This window comes from Myotis nattereri (genome assembly GCF_964212035.1).
Source record: "Myotis nattereri genome assembly, chromosome: 13".
NCBI lineage: Eukaryota > Metazoa > Chordata > Mammalia > Chiroptera > Vespertilionidae > Myotis > Myotis nattereri.
In genome coordinates, this window is record NC_138088.1 from 51,991,490 (window position 1) to 52,014,690 (window position 23,201).

Below are 23,201 nucleotides of genomic sequence, written 5' to 3' on the forward strand. Positions count from 1 at the left end.
TGGTCCCCCGCAACTGCCCTCCCCTGCCAGCCATCTTGTGCAAGAGTGTGATGGTCAATTTGCATATTCTTTATTATATAGGATATCTGTTTCATATATGTATTTCCTCAAAACACAGTCCTATAAGATTTCCTGTTTTTACTGTAGGAATTGTTGATGGTTTCAATGTTTACCTTGTAAATAACCTATATGGTTTATCAACTAGAGAAAGTTTTTTCTGATCTCAGTATTATAGTTGTACTTTTTCCTAGGTATCAAGTTTGTTTTTTAGCTCCTAGAAAATTTAAATGTAATAATTTATTGTGTTTGCATTGTTGTATTGATTGCTAAGAAACTCACACAGATTTATCGTTAGCAAAGGATAATGGAAATATGACATCCAGTTTTTAATAGTGTGACTGCGTCTGTCTTTCCTACCCTATTTACCTATTGGTCCAACTTTCTTACTGATTTTAAATGCATTTATCTTAGTAGGGTGTATTTCTTTGTAAGTTACCTGACTCCTTTGTGTAATAAAAGTAGACTTAAATAAATACAGTAGAATCCCTTATTGAAGTGATTGGCTATGATAATTAAATTGTTAGGGGAGGAAATCTATTAAACCAGAATGACAAAACTAAAAATGCTTTGTTTTAATTTAAGAACTATAAATGTACATTTTTTAACCCATCTTTGATGTAGGACTACCCCTAATTGAAAAACAATTTGACTTAGCTACTTTTTCTTTTTTTTAGAGAGAGGTAGGGAGAGGGATAGAGAGATAGAAACATCCATGATGAGAGAATCATTCATCAGCTGCCTCCTGCACACCCCCTGCTGGAGATTGAACCCACAACCCAGGCATGTGACCTTGGCCAGAATCGAACCTGGGACCCTTCAGTACGCAGGCTGACGCTCTATCCACTGAGCCAAACCAGCTAGGGCTACGTTTCTTTATTGAGTCTTTCCAAAATATCCAACTTTATTTTTATAGAAACAACTTGCTTTTTGCATTCAGATTGAATTCGTTCATATAAATTTAAATTACATAATTGTACACCTACTTGAACAGATTTTGAATTAAACAAAATTTGAAGGGGATTGTGGCTGACAAAAATTGTTCTTGTAAATACTTGAGTTTTAAAAATATTTTAACAATTTTATAAAATGTTTCAGAAATGCTACCATAGTTAGGAATTTGAGAGTGGAATTATCAGGAGTAAACATAATGAAAAATAGGTTAGGTATTGTGATATCTTCATACATTAGGCTGTTCTTCAGTGCAAATAATGAATCATAGATACACCTAGCTGCATAGACAAGTATCAGAAGGAATCTGTTGAGTGAAAAAAGCTACAAAAGAGCCTACAGTACGATATTTTTTACAGAAGGTTTAGTAGTAAGCAAGACTAATTATATCTTCAGAGATCAATCCAGACTTGGTAAAACTGAAAAATAAGAAAGTGAAAAAAAATTTTTTAGACTGGTGATTCCTTCCGGAAAGAGAAGGGGTTATAGTCATAAAAGGATGCACAAATGTTCTTTCTTGAGCTAGGTGGTTTGCATATGGATGCTTAATTATTAAGCTTTATAATGAATGCATCCATCCATTCATATGCATATTTAATTAAAATTAAACCTTACAAAGGAGCAAAATAGATTAGGTAAATAAAGTGAAAAATAACAAGGACCAATACATAGTTAAATATATATACCCTATCAAGAGACCCAGTTAATAAATAATGGGACTTGAAATACCCATTATAATATGTAAATGTGTTTGTGTATTTTAATTCTGAATACTTAACCTAATTATGCCATTACAGTGATAAAAGCATTATCACTCTAAATATGGTCAGAACTACACAGTGTAAGAAAAGTAATTACTAGGTACAATAAATTCATTTTCAGCAGAAACTCTGCCACGTTTCTAAAATGCATGACTTCACTCTTGCCAGACAATAACTGGAGAGATTTTTCATCCTAAAGTTCAAAACTCCACTAGTCACTAAGTAGACTTTACCTGATTTAGAATCATTTATAGAAAGGATAATATGCCCGAATCCCATTAACCTTTCTTCGCCTTTTAATCAGTATTTTCCCTAGATAGAAGTTTAGCTGTTCTTATACAACCTTTTATGATAAAAATTTAACTATTTAGTATGTTAGTCTTATAATCTACAGTGTTGGTACTTAAGTGCTTAGATAATATGGTTCTTGGAGTTTCGTTAATATGCTATAAAATACTATACAATACATTTACCCTCTAAAAATAATCAGATGATACAGAGTTTTTGAGGAATAAATTTTATACAGTGTAACTGGTGAGTGAAAAAAGCAAGTTACAAAAGCTTAAACTAAAAGCAGTTGTATTTATAGGCCTAAAATTTGAGAGATGATTCTTGTACTATCTTATCACATTGAATTGTGTTTGCAAGGTTTTTTAAGTCCAATTAATGAGGTATAATTTACAGAAAGGAATATTCACCCTTGTTAGGTATGAGTTATATGACTTTTGACAAACATATTTAGTCTTACAACTATTATTGCAATCAAGATACAGAATATTTCCATCACCCCAAAAGTTCTCTCATGACCCTTTGCTCAGTCTTCCTCCCATCACCTCCAACACCCTCTCCAACCATTGGCAACAGTGCATTTCTTATGCCTGGTTATTTCATTCTGTACAATGCTTTCGAGATTCATTGCTGTTGTTGCTGGTATCAATAGTTGGGTTCTTTTTTTATTGTTGAGAAGTATTTCATTGTTTGGCTCTGCCACAGTTTATTCATCAGTTGATAAACATTCCAGATGCCTCTAGTCTACAGCAATTATTAAAGCCTGTATAAACACATGTGTATAGGTTTTTATGTGGGCATAAGTATTTATTTCTCTTTGGAAAATGTTTAGGAATGAAATTGCTGGATCATATGATAAATGTGTAATTTTATAAGAAACTGCCAAAGTGCTTTCCAAAGTGGCTCTTTTCTTAACAGTCCCGAGAGTCCTAGGTTAATATTGCTTCTGCCTAAAGAACTTCCTTTAACTTCCTTTAACATTGGCAGATGGCTGCTGCCAATGATTTCTCTTCGCCTTTTTTAGGGGAAGGGGAGTGTCTGGAAAAGTATTCAGCCTTCATTTTTGGAAGATATTTTTACTCCATATATGTCTGGGTTGACTTTCTTTTTTCCTTTGATACTTTAAAGATGTCATTTGATTGTCTTTTAGCTTACATAGTATTAAATAAGAGGTCTGATTTCTTTTCCTAGTTCCTTTGTGTATAAAATGTGTGCTTTTGCCCGGCCCTCATGGCTCAGTGGTTGAGCATCAACCTATGCACCAGGCAGTCATGGTTCGAATCCTAATCAGGGCACATGCCCAGGTTGCGGGCTTGACCCCCGAAGTGTGTGGGGTGGGGGAGGTGCAGGAGGCAGCCGTTCAATGATTCTCTTTCATCAGTAATGTTTCGTTCATCCTCTCCCTTCCTCTCTGAAATCAATAAAAATATATTAAAAAATAAATATAACAAAATAAAGTGTATGCTTTTTTTCTGGCCACCTTCAAGATTTTCTCTTTGGTTTTCAGCAGTTTGACTGATATGTCTAGGAGTTATCCTGTTAGAATTCTTGAGTCTATGATGTGGTATGATGTCCTTCATTATCTGTGAAAAAATTCTCACCCATTATCTCTTTAAATATTTTTTTCTGCTCCTTTCTCCTCTTTCTGGGATTTCAGTTACTCATATATTAGACTCTTGATATTGTACCCAGCACTTTTTACATACTGTGCTCTTTTTATTTTACCCTTTTTTTCTCTTTGTGTTTTAGTGTGAATAATTTTTATTGATTTATCGTTAGGGTCATTGTTTCCTCAACTGTGTCTAGTCTGTTGATGAGATTGTTGAAGGAATTTTTCATCTGATATTTTTATAGGATTTCCATATTACTATTTCTTAGATTCCATCTATGCTGAAATTTTTTACAAATTTAGGTGGGCCACCTTTCTCCTAGATTCTCTAACATAGTAGCATAGTAATTTCAAAGTCCATGTTATATAGTTCCAGATTTCAGGTAATCTTTCAGTCTGTTACTGTTGATTGCTTTGTTTCTTGAAAATGTGTGGGGGTTGTTTTTTGTTTTTTGTTTTTTATGAGGGGTGGGTATGTGTTTATTTGGGTGAGGGTTTGTTTTTCTTCGCGGGGGTGGGGAGGCAGGGACAGGGAGGAGGGGTGCTGCTTACTTTATGTTTGTCTTTTCAATTTTAACTAAATTCCAGTCATCTTGTGTGGAATTAGAGGGGCTGAGATCAATAGTATTTATCTAACTATTATGGGAGGTTGAGTCAATGTAGTCAGAAGCTGGGCTGGGTCTGGGTGTTATTATTGCTGTGAGTTCTGTCAGTTCACCATAGCTTTTGAATTCCTTTAGCTGTGGGCTGGTGTTGCCTAAGCATGGGGACCTAGAGGCTGGGGGTGGGGGGTTCCACCTCGGCTTTCAGTCATCCTGTACAGCTCACCCACAGTGGTTCTCTTTCACTCTTGCAGCTGCATGACAGGTGACCTGTTGCTGTTTGTCATTCTCTAAGGGAGTGTTCTCTGTTGTTCTGAACAGTCTCAGTCTTAGGACCCCTGTGTGCCTGTGGTCCAGGAAAGGAAATGGGAGCTTTTTTTTTTTTTTTTCCCATTGTTTCTGTTCCGTTTTTCTCTGGCAGCCAAACTCTGCCTTTAATCTGTGAGTGGTTTTGAAGAGTTTCCTCCTTTCCCTCCAGCAGTAGGGAACCCCTGCTTGGTGTCAGTATGGAGTCTTTGACCAAAGACAATTTCCTGCCCCTCTCCCAGAGATGAAGAGATGTTTTTCTTCTGCCCTCTTCCAGTCCTCAAATTAGTCTTTTCCTGTGCCCGGGCTTTGTCGCTTTTTCCTAGTGGCTTAAGGCCTTGCTTCATAGGAGGTTTAGAGACTATGGAGAAAAACTACACTAATGGATGATTTCACAGATGCTATTATGAAGGTTCTAGCCAGTGGACTTTATTTTGATCATAGTTACTTAAAATAACTGAATATTTAAAAGCTGGATAAAAGGTGTTTTTTCATTTCTATATTTCATTTGCCGATTTTATTTCTGCTTTCTGAAACTATTTCAGTAATCCTTATTGATGATTATGAGGGGTTTTGACTTTCCCAAACCTTTTTAGCTTTTGGCATTATCCTTTTTTATTTTTAATTTGTGACTGTTGAAAGTCAGTGGTACTAAGTGTGCTCTTAACTTAAAATGGAAATGTTCGTAATTGTTAGAAAGAACAAAAGTAATACCCTACTCAGTGATACAACTATGTGCTTTAGATTTTAAAAACCAGGATGAATGGTATAAATTTTTTAAAATGTATCTTTATTGTTTTACAATAAAGTATTACAGATGTTCCTTTTTTTCTCCCTATTTACCTCCTCCACCCCACACCCGCCCCCCACCCCAGGCCTTCACCACATTATTGTCTGTGTCCATGGGTTATGCATATATGCATATAACTTAGTGATACAGTTATGTGCTTTAGATTTTTAAATCCAGGATAAAGAGTATAAATTGTTAAAGTGACTCTCGTTAGTTTGATAGACATAAATGCCAGACTATCTTTTTTTTTTTTTAATTCTCATTTTATTTGTAAAAACTCTTCAGTCCTCAGAGAAATGATCAGGCAGAGTAAAAACTTCTTGAAAGACAGTGTAGCATGCTGGTTATGAGCATGGACCCTGGAGCCAGTTTTACATCTTAGTGTGGTCGTGTGACTTTGACAAGCTACTAGACTCTTTATGCCTCAGTTCCCTCATCTAAATTGAAGATGCTAATAGTACCTATCTCATAGGCTTATTGTGAGAATTATGAGAATATATGGAAAGCACTTAGAACAGTGCTTGTACAAAGAAATGATTAATATATCAATGTTATTTTCATTCTTGGCTATAAGAATGGAGTCATTTCATAAAAGTCACAAAGAGATGTTACTAAGATGAACCAAATCAAAGATGGGAAGGCGAGGGACTGGAAAAATATACTTGTAAAAGATTACTCAGCCAGAGGCCATAGGGAGAGGAGGGCATAAGAAGTGAAGCTGAAGTAGAAAGCCATGGTTAAGTTTGATTAGATGGCTATTTGTGATCACACGTGATACTGCACTTGGGTACTTAAAGCCAGAGCTAAATCCATGGGGCAGAGGCAAAAGGGAGGAAGAAAAGAACAGGCCACAGAAGAACTGACCAGAGAGCATGGGCTGCCTTCTGTATCTCTCCATTCTGATCAGAACACTGCTGATTTGTAATCAACTTCCTAATGGAGTATTCCAGGTTTAGCTGTGTGAATTTCCACGAATTATTTAACCCCTGTGAATTTCACTTTCTTTATAGAGATGATACTAGACTTCTTAAGGTTGGAAGGCATTATTAAGTTATTAAAGGGAATAACTCATGTAAAATGTTTATCATCTCAGGACCTTAAACATAGGAAGTGTTCTGGATGGTTATCATTCTCATCACCATCCCCACCACCATCATCAAGTGATAGATAGAATCCCAACATCTGAATTTTGACCTGACACAGCCTGGTCACTTCTTCTCATTTCTTAGGAGTTGAAATAAGTATACAGAAACCAGGACCAAACTAATACTTATACTATGAAGTGTAATCTTCATACTTTTTTGCTACTTTTTCTTGTTGTGCTAAATAAGTGTTTATAGCAGATATCCTTGTCTAATTTCTACTCTTAGGGGACTGTCTTTATCAGCTTAGGCTGCCATAACAAAATACCAGACTGGGGTTGCTTAAACAACAGACACTTAGTTTCTGACAGTTCTGAAGGCTAGAAGTTCAAGGTCAAGGTGCCAGCATGACTGGGTTCTGGTGAGAGCTTTCTCTTGGCTTATAGTCAACCTTCCTTTTTATCCTCACATGGAAGGGGCAAAATAAAATAATTATGAAAAGCCTTTGATCTAGTTTTAAAATATTAAACAGAGACTGAGTCCCCAGAATATATGGAATGCCATTATCACTTTTTTTTTTTGGGGGGGGGGGGGATTTACAGATGAATTCTTTTTTTGTTTGTTTGTTTTTTTGTTTTTTTGGTTTTTTTATTAGTTAAGGTATTACAAATGTGTCCTCATCTCCCCCATTAACCCCCAACCTCCTCCCCCCACACAAACTCATGCTCCCATCCCCCTGTTGTCCACGTCCATTGGTTTGGCTTATATACATGTATACAAGTCCTTCGGTTGATCTCTTCCCCTTACCCCCGCCCTCCCCTACTTTCCTTCTGGGGATTGATAGCCTGATCGCTGTTTCTCAGTCTTTGGGTCTGTCCCTTTTCATCAGTCTATGTTGTTCTCTATAATCCACAAATGAGTGAGATCATGTGGTATTTATCTTTCTCTGACTGGCTTATTTCACTTATCATAATGCTCTCCAGTTCCATCCATGCTGTTGCAAAAGGCAAGAGTTCCTTTTTTTTTTTACCGCAGCATAGTATTCCATTGTGTATATGTACCACAGTTTTCTAATCCACTCATCTGCTGATGGGCACTTGGGCTGTTTCCAAATCTTAGCTATGGTGAACTGTGCTGCTATGAACATAGGGGTGCATATATCCTTTCTGATTGGCGTTTCTGGTTTCTTGGGATATATTCCTAGTAGTGGGATCACTGGGTCAAATGGGAGTTCCATTTTTAGTCTTCTGAGGTAGCTCCATACTGTTCTCCACAGTGGCTGCACCAGTCTGCATTCCCACCAGCAGTGCAGAAGGGTTCCTTTTTCTCCACATCCTCTCCAACACTTGTTGTTTGTTGATTTGTTGATGATAGCCATTCTGACAGGTGTGAGATGATAACGCATTGTCGTTTTGATTTGCATCTCTCGTATAATTAGTGACTTTGAGCAGGTTTTCATATGTCTTTCTGCCTTCTGTATGTCCTCTTTCGAAAAGTGTCTATCTAGGTCCGTTGCCCATTTTTTTATTGGATTGTTTATCTTCCTTTTGTTAAGTTTCATGAGATCCCTGTAAATGTTGGAAATTAAACCCTTATCGGTGGTATCATTAGCAAATATGTTCTCCCATGTAGTGGGTCTTCTTGTTGTTTTGTTGATGGTTTCCTTTGCTGTGCAAAAGCTTTTTATTTTGATGTAGTCCCATTTGTTTATTTTCTCTTTAGTTTCCATTGCCCTAGGAGCATTATATGCCATTATCACTTTTAATGCAATTTATGTTTATAACAATATTTGACTATGAAAAAATTAAATTGAAATAAACTGCTTTCCTTTATATTTTATAGGATAGTAATTAAGAATGCAGAGAAAAGGCAACATGTAAAATAGATTTTTCTGTTGGATTGCCTGTTCCGATTCCTTCCTTCATTTACTAGCTCTGTGATCCTACCAAGTTACCTACCCTCTTTCATCTTCAGTTTCTTCATCTGTAAAAAGGACATAATAGCACTACCTGTCTTCCGGGGCTTTGAGAAAAGTTCACTGATGATCTCTGTAAAATGCTTGGCGCATAGCAACCACATTCATTGAGAACCCTCGTCATCATTTTTGTTGTTAAATTGAAAGGCACTTGAAAGTAATACAAGTTAAGGAAGAAAAGTTTCTTTTAGATACAAACTACTTGAAGTTAAAGAAAATATAAATAAAATAGCCTTACTAAGATAATTTCTTAGAGCATGTGTCTGACCAAATGATTTTAGTTAAAATACCTCAATTACATGTAAAAGTAGCCTTAGAATACATCTAAAATTAAACTACTTAAATATTTAACAAAATGAATTTGAGAAATAGAGCCTTGCCACATTGTAATAAGTTATAAATTAATTTTTACAACTATTTGTTCATTTTAATTGTTTAATTTTAGTAAATAGCTATATTATACTCGAGCATTTTTGAAAAAGTTTTCTAACCAATTAAACAATTGATTTTTAAATAGCAGTTGTGATTTATATCTAAGTCTAAAAGTTGATATTGTCACAGATATAAACATTTCTTAAAATATTAAAATAGTGTTTTCATGAGAAACTGTTACTAAAGCATATAATTTAGGTGGTTAGTGCTGGTTATTTGACTACCAATTTCTTAGAAAGTATGTGCCAACCCATTTCTTTTATCACATAAAATAAAAAATCAGATGTTTGAAAACATTGTGCCCAGGATGCAGGGGGCATATTACTATTAAGAATACATTGGACTTCTGTGAATTTACCAGTACATTTATAAGTCTAAAGAAGTATGTCTTTCACAAGGAAAATAGAAATTTTTCAAAAACAACTTAAAACATTGCAATATTTTTACTTTCTTCTATCAGATGATTTATAAACATATTACTGTCTTCCCTTAAAAAGGTTCAGAGGTCCAAAGAGATGACATTCTGTGGATAGCCATGGCAGGGACTCATCAGATATGGGCACTCCTACTGGACTGTGGCCGACTACCAAAGAAAAAGTAAGTGGCAATATCTCTTTTGGGGTAAACTGCACAACTTGGAGTTCACAGAATTCCCTTTCGCAAGTCTCCATCCTCTCGACACTTACTGTTCTGGTCAGGAGGTGCTGGGATACACTACCATGACAAACAGCCAGATTCTCCGTGGCTCAAGACAAGGCTTGGTCCTTTGCTCACTCACTTAGGTGCACCGGGAGCACTGCTCTGCCACACAGGCTGATGCGGCAGCCACCATCTAGAGCTCTGCCAGTCATCCTGGCAGAGAGAGAGGGGTGGTGAGTCCCTTAACACCTCTTAAAGCTTCTATTCAGAAGTGACATATCACTTCTACTTACATGTCATCAGCCACAGTCAGTCTCATGACCACACCTCATCTAACTTCAGGGACCCTGGATGAGCAATCCCACTGAGCGTCCAGAAAGAAGCCTGGAGGCATTTGGTGAGCACTTCCTTCTGACTCGAAGTGCAGGCATTCCCACTCGTTAGTCCAGGTATTTGAGTGCTATAAAGCATCGTGGTTAATAGCTCGGTGTTGTAGTCAGGCCTGAGATTGAATACTGGTCTGCCATTTACTATCTGTGCGAGCTTAAGGGAGCCACTTTAACTCTGAGTTCTTATTTATACTTCCCTCTTAGGTTTGTTTGAGAATCAATATGTGTGAAGAGCTCAGCCTAGTGCCTGGCATATTCAGCAAATGGTTGTAGCTTTGTTGTCACTGGTGGGGATATAAAGGTGAAAAAGTAGTGTCTCTACAAAGTTTCTTGTATCTTTTTCGATAGAGCCTTTTCTCTTCTTCCTAACACCCCAGGTAGAACTGATCATAGTCTTCCCTATGATTTCACTGCACTGCTTATGTAGTTATGTCACTGCCCTGGTAAGTTTGTCTTCTCTTCCCCTCCCCACCTCTCTCTTTTCTTCTGACTCTCCTTGTCTGTTTTTGGTTGCACTTATTTGTTAACTATTTTGTCTTACTAGACTGCCTCTGAAAGGAAAGAACCCTTTCTCATTCATTTTTGTGTTCCCCATACCTGGCACAGTATCTGGTACATATTAGGAGCCAGTAAAGGTTTGCAGAATGAAAAAATGAATGAAAGTATTAGCCAGAAAGACTGTCAAGTCACCATAGAAAATGCCTGTCATCCTGATTGCCTTTATCAATAGAAAGGAGCAGTTGTATGCATAATCAAAAATATCAGATATATTTCAAATAGTGTGTATGTGTGTGCTGTGTTGTATGATGTTTGCAACAGTTAATTCCTCTATTTATTAAACATACTGTATGCTAGGCAATAGGAATGAAATATACTCACTAATTAAGAATAAAATGAAAAGATATGGTTGCTGTCCTCAGTGAGCTTACAGACTAAGAACCAGATTAGCAAACAAACAAGACAGTTGGGGAAGGTGCTGTGTATAAAAAAATTACTGCAGCAGTCCTTCAACTTGAAATTGTCCCTTGTGTAAATAAGAACACCTGATATCCATCAAGGAAGGCTTCCTGGAAGAAACGAGTAGACTGAAACCTGATAGAGGAGTAGGACACAGACTGGGAGAGTGGAGGTTTTTCAGGCAAGAAATGACTCTGTAGTCATGTCAGTAGAAGCCATATCACAAAGTGCCTTGTGAGCCCTTTTAAGAGATTTGAACATTACACTACATGCCTTTCTAGAAAGTTTTAAGCTGGGAAGTAACATAATAAGAACTGTTTTTTTAAAAACACTGGGACATTTGGAGAGGGACAAGACTAGACACATATAGAAGTGAGGAGGGTATTGTAATCCAGGCAGAGATGATAGTAGCCTAAACAGTGAAGTGACCAAACATTTTCCATGAGACGTAATTTTAAACAGCAGAAAGAAATAACAGAGATGGCCAGAATGTTCTAAGTGATGGCTGTGTTGGACCTAAATGGTCAAGAGTTGACTAAATACCAAATAAGTAGAGTGTTTACTCTCATTCTTTTTAGGAAAGTATCCACCCAGATCACATTGACCTGTATCATAATTTTAAGGATGTTTTATCTTTGTTACTGATCTTTGAGTGGGAATGACTCCTAACATTTTAGAAGTTACTGTTTCCACTCTTTCTACCTCTTAAGGGAACTCCTTTTTAGATTAAGACTCCTTGTAGTAATTACCTTTAATTTATTTGTTTGACATGTTAGTTATTACCTGTATTTCTCTGACTAGATTTTTTTCCCAGTTCCTTGAGTAAGTGGCCATATTTTATACACTCTGTATCCCTTTGCCTCCATCCTCTGCTCCCTGCCTAACTGAGCTTTGGGAACATAGCAACCAAAGAGTGACTGATGGTCATTTTAGACTTTTGTATATTGTGCCATATTTGGATGTGATATGCGTGGAATCTCATTATTTTGCTTCAAAGTCAGCTTCTTCTCTTTCCTTACAATCCCTCCAGCATAAATTCAGAAACTATGGCGTAAAACTTTCTCTACATTACATAAGGAATCCTGCAATAATCCTTGAAGTAGAAAATTCCCTAGTGTATATAAGAAATTGATTTGCATAATTGATTTGTTAAAGCAGCATAATCATCCTGTATTCGTTTCTTAAAGTGGGTAATGCTTGAGCTGGTTGTCTGTTGAAGTAATCTTTCAGTCTACTGTGTGTAAGAAAACAAAACTTTTTTTAAAATGGAAACTTAAGCTTTAATCTATCAAGAGCTAGATAATCTTTTTAATTCCCTTTCAGGACCTAATGTTGTATGAATCTAAGAAGAAGTTAAAGTGGGATCCAGCTGTACCTGTCCCTGAACATTTGGAGGGAAAAAAAAAATCTATACCGTCAATGATACAATCACTATTCTTGTAATTCTAACCTTGTCAGGGGTTTCCTGTCTGACCACTGAGAATAGTTTCAGTTTTATGTATGTCAAAAATGTAGAAAGGTCCCTACACAGTGGATAAATAAGTTAACAATTAGAAAAACTACAGTGAAAACTGACTTGCACAATTTAACTGAGCCAAGATCACTAGATTTTATTTTTTTTACAATGCTTACCACCATTGATTTCATCATTAACACTCATTTGTTTAATAACTAAATTGGACACATATAACAATGTTGACTTCACCTATGAATTGTCTTTTTCAGTGACTTAAAAAAAGGAACCTGCCTTCGGTTTGCTGGAAGTGGAAATGAAGAAAATCGAAATAATGCATATCCTCACAAGGCAGGTTTTGCCCAACCTTCAGGTCTCTCTCTGGCCTCCGAAGATCCCTGGAACTGTCTGTTTGTAGCTGATAGTGAGAGCAGCACTGTGAGAACCGTTTCACTGAAAGACGGAGCAGTGAAGCACCTTGTAGGAGGAGAAAGAGATCCCATGGTAAGGAAATCCCTCCAGCACAGTGTGCCCAGACACTTAAAAAAATGCACTTTTCTGAACTGTGAATAGTTCTTAAAATTTGGGGGAGAGAGTGTTCTTGGCCTATCCATAGATTAAAGTGTAAGTCAAGTCAAAGGAAAGGTGAATATAAAGAAACACAAACAAAACCATGTAAGAAAAGCAAACTCACTCTAGTTGATGATTATGTATAAACTAGAAGCTCGGTGCACGAAATTCATGCACAGGTACGGTCCCTAGGCATGTCCAGTGATCAGGGCCCATCAGGTTCCCCGCCCCCTCCTTCCCGCATGCTGCCCACGTGCCACCAGCGTGCGGTTCTCGCCCCCCCCCCCCCCCCCCCCGGGCTCCTCCTTTCCCCTCACCACCCACACTCCGCTGCTGGTCACCTGCCATGTTCCACACCACCCCCTGGTGGTCAGCACACATCACAGCAAGCGATTGAACTCTCATTTTCCCATTCGAACTCCCAAGGGGACACTTTGCACATTAGCCTTTTATATGTATAGATGTCCAGACTTCAGAGAGAAAGGAAGGATAAAATATTTATTAATAAGAGGAAAGTGTAAATTAGATATTTGGCAGGATGGTATAAAGAGTACCAGATTGGTCACCTTGGCCTGTTCCTTACCAGATGTGTGATTATTGTCAATAAAACTATAAAGAACCACACAATAATACAAGTTCAAAATTCTATCATTTTTATTCTAGTCTGAATCAAATACCCAGCCCTATTTGTATGAAATCAGACCTTTTCCCCTTTAACTTAAGCAGCATATACAGCCATCTTAATTTTCACTTTATATGCTAACACAACACTGTAGAAATTTTAATATGAGCTGTGTGGTTTTTTTTTCCTTTTTTAAAAAAGAACTTATTTGCTTTTGGTGATGTTGATGGAGTAGGAATCAGTGCAAAGCTTCAGCACCCCCTTGGAGTAACGTGGGACAAGAAAAGGAATTTACTTTATGTGGCAGACTCATACAATCACAAGGTGAGTCTTGACAGAATTATGTAACACCTTGTTTTTCATCTGTTGTATTTAAAATGCTGAAAAACCTGAGAGCCTCCTACAGTTGCCACTCGAAAACATAAAGAGGAGCAACAGTCTTTGACAACTATGTATAAAAGACCTCTTTTCTTTTCTTGGTCCTTTCTTTACAAAGAGGGTATGATGGTACTCTGAGCTGGGGAAAGGACTAGTAAATAAAACATGCTTCCAATGGATATAGCCAAAATTGGGAATTGCAACCCATCAAAACTGCTTAGTAACAAATTCAGTAAATAAGGAGAAGGTAAGTAGCACAGAAATTAATATGTCATTTAACAAATGAACATTTTTTAGTTGCATAGTTGTAGCACCTATTAGCAAATAATTCTGTTAAAACAGAATTAAAAGCATTTCATTTATCCAACTATTCCTATTTTTATTTTTTATAAAGTTCGTGGAAAATTAATATTCATATTTTGTGATGAGAGACTATAAATTTAATACAATTGAGACAAAGGAAATCATTAAGTTTAACATAAGTAGCAAATCCTCAGCCAATGTTAGATGCTCATGAGAAGAAAGTCAGCCCAGCCGTATCCCATTTTGAGAAAAGAGAATAATATTTTGAAACTTAACAAAATTTCATCCAAGTTTATTTCCAGAGGGTAAGATGTAACTGGGGATTTTACATGGTTTTCAGCTCTCCCCTTAGACTATAATTTGAATGTTTGGCTTTTTCAAGAAAATGTAGAAATGCCTATTTTCCTATGATTTTTTTTAAGAATACTAATAAGCAAATATTCTCTGGCTTGCTTGATACTGTACTTTTCCATACTACAAACATGAGCTTGAGTTTCAGACATATGATTTTTTTTCATTCGGTTTAGATTAAAGTTGTGGATCCAAAAACAAAACAGTGTACAACATTAGCAGGAACTGGAGATGCAAGTAATGTCAGTTCCAGTTTCACCGAGTCGACCTTTAATGAACCAGGAGGCCTGTGTATTGGAGAGAATGGCGAGTTACTATATGTAGCAGACACAAATAATCATCAGATTAAAGTGATGGATTTAGAAACAAAAACGATTTCTGTGGTAAGTAATCTTAAAGTATACCTTAAAGGTACCATTTTATGGGTGACTTTAAGATCTTTAGCACTGACTGCACTTTTGGTTAGTCCGTGTCCAGTTGTGAAAGTGAAGCATGTAGGTAGAAGAATACATGAATGTCTGTGTGAAGGATATCATATTATTTTCTTTAAGTAAAAATTCCATTTGTGTCTAGAGTGTTTGAGAAAGATACTGGGAGTTGGAAAGATTTTGAACTTTCAGAAAAGGAAAAAAAAAAGAGGACTCCTGTTTTTAAATATGTGGACACACTGACACAATTACCCTCACATACTTTGGGGGTTGGGTTGTTTAGTCTTATTTTTATTGATTCTTAAATTAGCATGTAATCTTTGTTTCCTATGGTGAATCCATTACCAAATGGTCTTCCCAAGGAAGCTCTAGAAGCCATGTTTCTCAAGACATTGAAAATAAGATAGAAGTTCTCATCAGTTTTTAAAGATATACACATGGTCTCCAATAAAATTTTTTAAAAATGCAAGTTTGTTTTTCCTAAAATTCTAGGAATTTCCAAGGTATATTATGATGATAATTTGTTTTTATTTTAAAGCATGTAATTTCTTGTGACATAGAGCTGATATATGAATGGCATCATACAGTTGGCAATGAAAATTATAAGAGGATGTATATTATATCCACTACATTTAAATTGATATAGTTTTAATTTTCTGCCATCTATAAGCATATTGAACAATTCATTCTTTTTCATTCATAAGTGTTGGTAATTTTTTTGCCAAAACAAAATATATTTCTAAACCTCATTTCAGCCTGAAGTCTAAAAATAAACTCTCACTCTTCAATTATTGTAAAGTACCTGTGCTGGAATAAACACATTTTCTTATTTCCTAGCTCCCGGTCTTTGGCTCTGGAAATGCTGTGGTAGATGGCCCGTTCCTAGTAGAAAAAGTAGAAAAACAGACAGTACCCAAACTACCAAAATCAGCTCCAGCCGTTCAACTCCCCCCCGTGGCTGCATCTCCAGGACAGACTCTGCAGTTCCAGCTGAGATTAGACCTCCCGTCAGGAACAAAGCTCACTGAAGGGGCACCCAGTTGCTGGTTTCTAACAGCTGAAGGTATGTGAATAATCCTGCAAGTGCAAATATTCCATAAATTCTTGATGTTTAATCTTCCTCATTTGTATATGATGTTTTTACTCTCTAGTTAGGCAACATTTGAGAGAAGTCTTGTGACAAAATAGATCTAGATCTAACCCCACTTTAGCAGTTTTCTTTAGTCTTTGAAATTCTTTTATCTCTTTTATTAAAAAACAGTGTTACTCATCCAAAAGTACTCAATCATAATTGCCTGCATTTGCTATTAGGCAAGTCCATCACCTGAAGCTGACCTCTGTGGTCTCGGAATGATAGGTCCTCCAATGTAAGAGTTGTGAAAGGCACCTTCTATTATGAGGAGAACTGATGGCTCAAAGAAATAGTGATTATAATAACTGCTGATACTAATTATGGTAAATGCTCAAGGACATATATGGAATTAGGCCAAAAATGGAATTTGAACCCAGTTCTGCTTATAATTGGTTTTGTCTTTTCCATTGTGCTACTTCCTCTCAAACTAGCTATAGAGTTGTTAGTCTTAAAAATTAATTTCATTTTTTTAAAAAGAAAGTTCAAAACTCCACCGATTACCCATTTGGATGTTATGAAAGTTTCTAAACCTTACTCTCAGTGTCTGTACTTACCTCATGGTCTGTGGATGAGTACCAGTCCACGGACTATCCTTGGAGTGGCACCAGGCTAGCACACTCCAACATGCACAGAGCAGAGGGAGGAGAGGGACCAGGGAAGCAAGCAGGAGCAAAACCCAGAGAATGTCCAGCTGCGTCAAGAGTTATTAACAGATCAGGTAAGATAAGGACTAAGAATTGATCATTGATTTAGAGAGTTAGTTGATGTCCTCTGAATGATGGAGGTGAAAACAGAATAGGAGAACTAGAGAAAGCAAATCCAAATAACTCAGGAGTAGCTGCAAAGATAAGAGGAAGTAGAGCAGTTGCTAGAAGAGGGAATGGAGTTAGAGAACAGCATGTTTATCGATGGCAAAGATCCAATAGAGAAAGAGCTGATGAGATGTGGTGGGACCAGGTGCACAGTAGATTGTGGGCATTTGCACAGTTAGGAGAGAAAGCCCCTGTGTGACCCAGAGCTGTGGAGGGTAGGGTTTGTGGAGGCCCTTTTCTGATGCTTCTGTTTTCTTGGGAAGCACTGGCCATCAACAGAGTGAGTGAGAGGGGAGAGGTTTTGGAGGTTTGAAGAGAGAAGAGGGTCATCTAGGAGGTGAGTACATGAAGGAAAAGCAGTGTGACTGCTGAATAGCTGGAGGCTACCCGTCAAGGATGGAAAGCCAGACTAGTCCACATGGAGGCTGTTTCTCTCCAGCCAAGTGTAGCCACAGGGCGCAGGCAGCGCAGGTGAGTGTTGAATAGTATTATAAGCAGGTCTGCTACAGTGGCAGGTCATGTGCCGTCCACGTGGGTCTCCACAGTCCTCATCCAGTATTCACTGTGTTTGCCACTATGCCTTTCAGTAGTAGAATCTCACAGATTCTGTTCTAAAGAATTAAGTTGATTTTCCCCTTTAGTATATAGTTTTAAAAACATATGCTTGCTTTTCACTGAAGAAATGACATGAGCTCTTTCCAATTCAGTTCTTTGGTTGTCTTATCTTTTGCTTTTCAAGGTAGCATCTATCAAATGTTTTAGAGCTTTCAATTGCTGTTTATTTTATTTCAATATAATAGTATCATTAAGACTTGACTTACCAGTTACTAAGCCTGAAGCCACATTTTCTTCTTTAGAGATGCCAGATAGAATTAATGCTCCATTACTCGCTTCCTACAAGAAAACAGGTTCCAAAGCCGTATTTTAAAAGTATGCCATTCAAGTAGAAAAATACAACATTTTTGGAGGGTGTGTAATTGAAAACAAATGAATTACTATGAGCAGAATCCAGGCTAATAATTTGTATCCTTTTAATCTAAGAATACTTCTTGTTTGAGCCTATTTTCAAAGTACTCAGTTACTGTAAATTAGATGAAGCTTTGAATGTGTGTTTCAATCATGTGAACTTACCAGTTTGTAGTAAGGAATTAGTGACCTGCCTGCCTTACAGCAGTGCTCTCTAGCCGCTCTAACAGACTGGACCCTAACTTTAAAGTAAAATATTAGTTGTCCAGAAACAAATGCTGACTTGTCTCTCATGACCTTCCTCTGTCCTAGTCTCCCACGCTCTTTCACACGTTCTCACTCCATCTTCCATTTCCTCCCTGACCCTCCTCCCTTGTGCCCTCTCACACACTTTTCTTTTGTACGTTACCCAGATCCAGGCTCTGTGCCTTCTTACCTTGGTGCATTCTCAGGCAGCAACTACTGCCCTGTAACAACACACTTGGTGTCCATACCAAGAGAACAGAGAGATCTTGGTAGGCGAGCCAGGAGGAACTGCTGGGTTCGAGCTTGGGAGTCTGGCTCTGGGGTATCTGAGCCTGTGTGGAACATCTCCCTACTCCCCACACCAGAGAGGGCTGAGTCCTGCAGTACTAGGAGGGTGTTTGGAGCTGGCTTTGCAGACAGAAGAGTACTCAGACTGTGACCACTCCTCATGCCTCCGTAATTCAGGCACGTTCTCAATAGCCAGTTTAGCTGCTCTGCCTGTGTCCATTGGCCTGGAAGCATTGCATCATTTGGAGACCACTGTTAATTTAACTTCTCTGTGAAATATAGAGCAGTGTATTGATTTTTAAAATAGGATATTGACATGTTTAACTCTACTTTGTCACACAAATTAATGTTGATTCGTTGGATTATAAATAGGGATAGTATTAAAGGAAAGGGAAGTAGTTTATAGAGCAAATTCTTAGCTATTTTATCACTTGTCTAAGATATTGGTTCCATTTTTGTATAGGAGCAAATAAGATTTTTGGAAATTATTTAATAGGGCACATTTTATACACCTATGATTAAAGGACATTTTTTCTTGGCCAGTTATTTAGAAACAGAATCACTTATTTTTAACTGAATTTTGGTCTGTATAATCTTAGTTTTCAGCATATGTGAAGGTTTTAAGCCAAAAACAAACAAACAAAAAATACCCAGCATAAAAACAAAGCACCACTAGCATATTATAACTTCACAAATCGCATGTGGGACGTATCTGAGAAATATGTAAAGAAACATTCTGTGTTTATTTCAAGAATTAGGTATTAAAAAGGCCCAGTTTACTTTGCTGTTTAAGATATAAGAAGTTTCCCACCAGCCTGCTGTTTAGCAAAATCAAACATTCAATAAAACACTCCTCAGTTCAGAAATAAAGAAGGCCAAAGAATTTTAAAGATCATTTAAAATAATTGTTTAAAAGTTCCTGCATAAAAGCTCTGGATTTAACTCCTTAGATTCTCACCTTTCCCCTTCTCCTTACTCTTATTTGGCATGTTTTTCTCAAGTTTGATTTTTTAGTCAACAGAATAATAGATGCAGTAAACTAAAGACGGGTGCTCTGAGTGTTGGCTCATCCTGAGGTCAAAAGAAAGAGACAGGAAAGCTAAAGAGTAGGCCTAGAACCTCATCACTACTCAATAGGTGGTTCCATTTTTGCAGGAGCCATCGATCAGTCATTAGATTACACTCAGTGTATTCTACCTAAGATGTCAGGAAAGCGTGCCCTGCACTTCCCATCTGCTGGCTCTTGATCGCTAACCCCCTCTAAAGCTGAATGTCTGTAAGCATGTGCTTCCTCATTGTGGTGCGTGTGTTCCTTCTGACAGAGGCACGAGATGAATAAAGACATTTAACGTTTTTAAATACTAGAAGATTAAAGTTTTTAGTGGTTTATTAGACTTCTGTTATATAGATCTATGTATTAAGTCTTGGAAGAGTTTTATGTAATAAGGAAGTAGACATAATCTCTTAGTTTTTACATTAAATAATATATGCAGTATTACTTATTTCTAAAAAATCAGTGTTACTTTTTATTATTACCTTTTGATAGACAATAATGTATCATAATCTCAATTTGCAAGTCACTGCAGAGTTAAACATACATTTGTATTCCCTAGATTTTTTTGTAGTTTTCATATTATATTCCTGAATACTTTTATCTTTCTTATACAGTCTTAATAATTTACCTTTTTACCTTTTAGGCAATGAATGGCTTCTTCAAGGACAGGTGCCATCTGGCGAAATAGAGAACATCGCCAATCAACCAACGATCTCACTGCAGATTCCTGGGAATTGCTTGTCATCTGAAGCCGTTATATCTGTCAGCGTGTTTCTTTATTACTGCAGCGCAGACAGCAGTGCCTGTATGATGAAGGGAGTTTTGTTCAGTCAGCCTTTACAGATAAGCGATGCACAGCAAGGCTGCACAGCTCCAGTAGAGCTCAAGTACGCGTTTTAGCAAGCTAGCTAGCAACCGGTCTCCACAGCCATCTGTTCTCCATCCTCACTGTCACTGTAACTTATGACAAGAAACTTCACTCCTGCCTCTGGATACCAAGAAATCCACTGCTCAGTTCTAGCAGCTGATAGTAAAGTACAGCTATGCTCCTTATTTAATTATTTATTATAAGCAAACTCCTTTGTTCTGGCTGTACCAACTAAGTCACTGACTGTTGTCTGAACTATGTTGTAATCTATGCTGCTATTTGACACATGACTTAAGTCCACACTTAGAGTATAGAATATTATGAGATAATTTGCAGTGCTTGCTGATAACAATGATATCAAATATTTTAACTAACTTTTTCTACCTTTATTAATAGCGAGCAGCACACTTGAATGTGTAATTTCACAATAACTTTAAAGAGTACCCGAGATCCAGTCCACATGTTCGTATAAGGACACCTGACATTCAGGGCATAAGGTCTGTTCTAAGCCTCTCCCTCCCCCCAAAATCTTTCCTCAGAGTAGAAGCTTAGAGGACCTGGGTGGTAAATGTGTTCTTCGTTCTCTTCTGCCGTTTTCTCAGTTGAAATACATTGAAAAGAGAATTTCTATTTTTATTATGTTACTTGCTCTTCTAACTTACCATTGTTAATGCCTTACAACTCTATACAGAAAAGTCTGTAAGGACATACAGACTTATGGAAACTTAACTGTTTCCTGAATGAACAGCCTTACCAGGCAATGAATGAGTCCTCAGAAATAGGACTTTCAAGGAGAAAGGATTTAGAGTCACATTCCTGTGATATTTTTTAATGATAAAGAATTGTGACAGCTGAATCATGGTCTGTGTGTTTTAGAAATTCACATTTTATGTGTAGGCATTAAATGCAGATTTGTTGGGTTCCAGGATTTTCAGGTCCCATATTCAGAATTTAAGTTAATGATCATTTATTGTGATATTTTTTAAAATTAATTCTAAGCCTTCAAAGTGAATTCCATGTAATGCACTTTCATGCTATTAATATGTATAGTGTATATCCTAATATGTTACTCTTTAAAATATAAAGGTTGAAACATACAGGGATTTGATAACACTTGGGTTTTTTTAACCCCAAAAGATATTGAAAGTTTTTTTTAATCATAATTTCTCTTTATAACTATTTAAAAGCCTATTCTTATTTTTACTAAAACTGATTCAACAGGTTTGTGGTTTAATCAGCTTACAAGTTTTTTTTAAATCAGATGAACCACATTCAATAAATATTTATAGACAGTATCCCTTTCCCCCTTCCAAAACAGTGCTAAAATTTGAAATATAATCTTTTAAGCACCACCATCTACCTATTATATTTTTTGAAATATAATTGAACATCCTACCTCTCTTTATTCAGGTTACCTAAATCTCTGCAGTAAGGAAATGCACAGATCAGGACTTGGACTTCATTTGTAACCTGCTAGTGCTATTTAAAGAGAGGTAGAAATGTAAAGAATTCTGTTTAAAATTATATGTATTTACCTCATAAACCTTTCCTCAAAATAAAAAAACAAAATGTTCTATAATAAAAGGCAAATAGGCCATGGCCATTTTTTAATACCATTTGATTATGATACTTCTCATTGCCAGTCGGATAGGATAAGAATATTTTTACTTTATCTTTTCCTATTTAAGGATATAAGCATTTTCACTCTCTAAAATAAGTTTATACAATTTTAACTTGATAATCCAGATATATCTGCTAATAATTTTTTAACATTGTACACAAATTGTATTGTATGTATTTTCATGTACATTAAAAACCCAAAAATATTTGTTTAGACAGTGTTTTAGGTTAGTATTTGACTTTCAAAGTACAGTTTTAATGAACATTCTTATTCTTACCCAGCCCCCAGCCTGCATTGTTTTTTCACATTCCAAATATTTATATGATTAGAATTTTTTGCAAATCATACTAAAGCAATAGAAATAGCTTCCTAGAATTTGTGACTAACGTAAACCTCTTACATAGAGGAAGTATGAGAAGGTTTATTTTTAAAAATTTCTTGATCCTTGTCTGTTTTTTGTTTACTTTAGGAATGTGCATATTTTTAGCTTTTGCTTTTCTCCTGCATAAATGATGAGAACCAATGTAAGTCACCTTAATCATGATGCCAGGGGAGTGGCATTACACACACTTTGACATAATACCTGGAATCTTTGCCCTGAATTATTCTATTGGTTTGCCACTATTTATAGCATTTCACAAATGGTAGGATTTTTTTCTGCATTTATACTTTGGATTGATATGATCCCTGAAAAGAGTTTTGCTAATCTTGAATATGCTGTCTCAAGCAAATATTTAACAACTATTCACAAGGGAAAAGTTGATAGTTTAATCACCCGTAAGTATAACTTTGGCAAAGTTCATTGACTAAAAAAAATTTTCTCCTTAACTATTATAATATATATTTAGTTATAGTATTGTCAGGCTGGAGAAAACTATAAATCTTACAGCTACAAAAGGGGTTTAATATGTGTGAATGAGTGTATGTATATGTATATATGTATGTGTATATATATATATATACACACAGATACAAAGATCAACTCAGGAATTTCTCACATAAGTTTCTCTTATGGCCAATATATTTTTGAGCTCTAACACCACTGAAATAAGATATTTTCTGCTTGTTTCTCCATAACTAAAAAATTGGGAAGGATATTGATAATACTATTGCTGTAATATAATAATTGTCTGCTTATACAAAAGTTACCCTTAGTTTATATCTGCCAATTAAAAAATGTTCAATCTAACCACTATATTGGCATCACAGTTAAGAATCATCATCAAAAATCAACAAAATTCTGCCCTGGCTGGTTTGGTTCAGTGTATAGA

The 23,201-nt window shown here is 36.5% G+C and overlaps 1 protein-coding gene across 1 annotated transcript in view; it reads left to right on the forward strand.

Moving 5' to 3' along the window:
- Positions 1 to 21,861, forward strand: part of NHLRC2 (NHL repeat containing 2) — a 46,387-nt gene extending 24,526 nt beyond the window's left edge. The window contains exons 6-11 of the mRNA XM_081104496.1: positions 9,351 to 9,450; positions 12,564 to 12,795; positions 13,685 to 13,807; positions 14,692 to 14,898; positions 15,781 to 16,006; positions 20,085 to 21,861. Coding sequence (XP_080960622.1) covers positions 9,351 to 9,450; positions 12,564 to 12,795; positions 13,685 to 13,807; positions 14,692 to 14,898; positions 15,781 to 16,006; positions 20,085 to 20,341 — 1,145 coding nt within the window. The 3' untranslated portion in view covers positions 20,342 to 21,861. The remainder of the gene's footprint in view (positions 1 to 9,350; positions 9,451 to 12,563; positions 12,796 to 13,684; positions 13,808 to 14,691; positions 14,899 to 15,780; positions 16,007 to 20,084) is intronic.
- Positions 21,862 to 23,201: the final 1,340 nt, after the last annotated feature.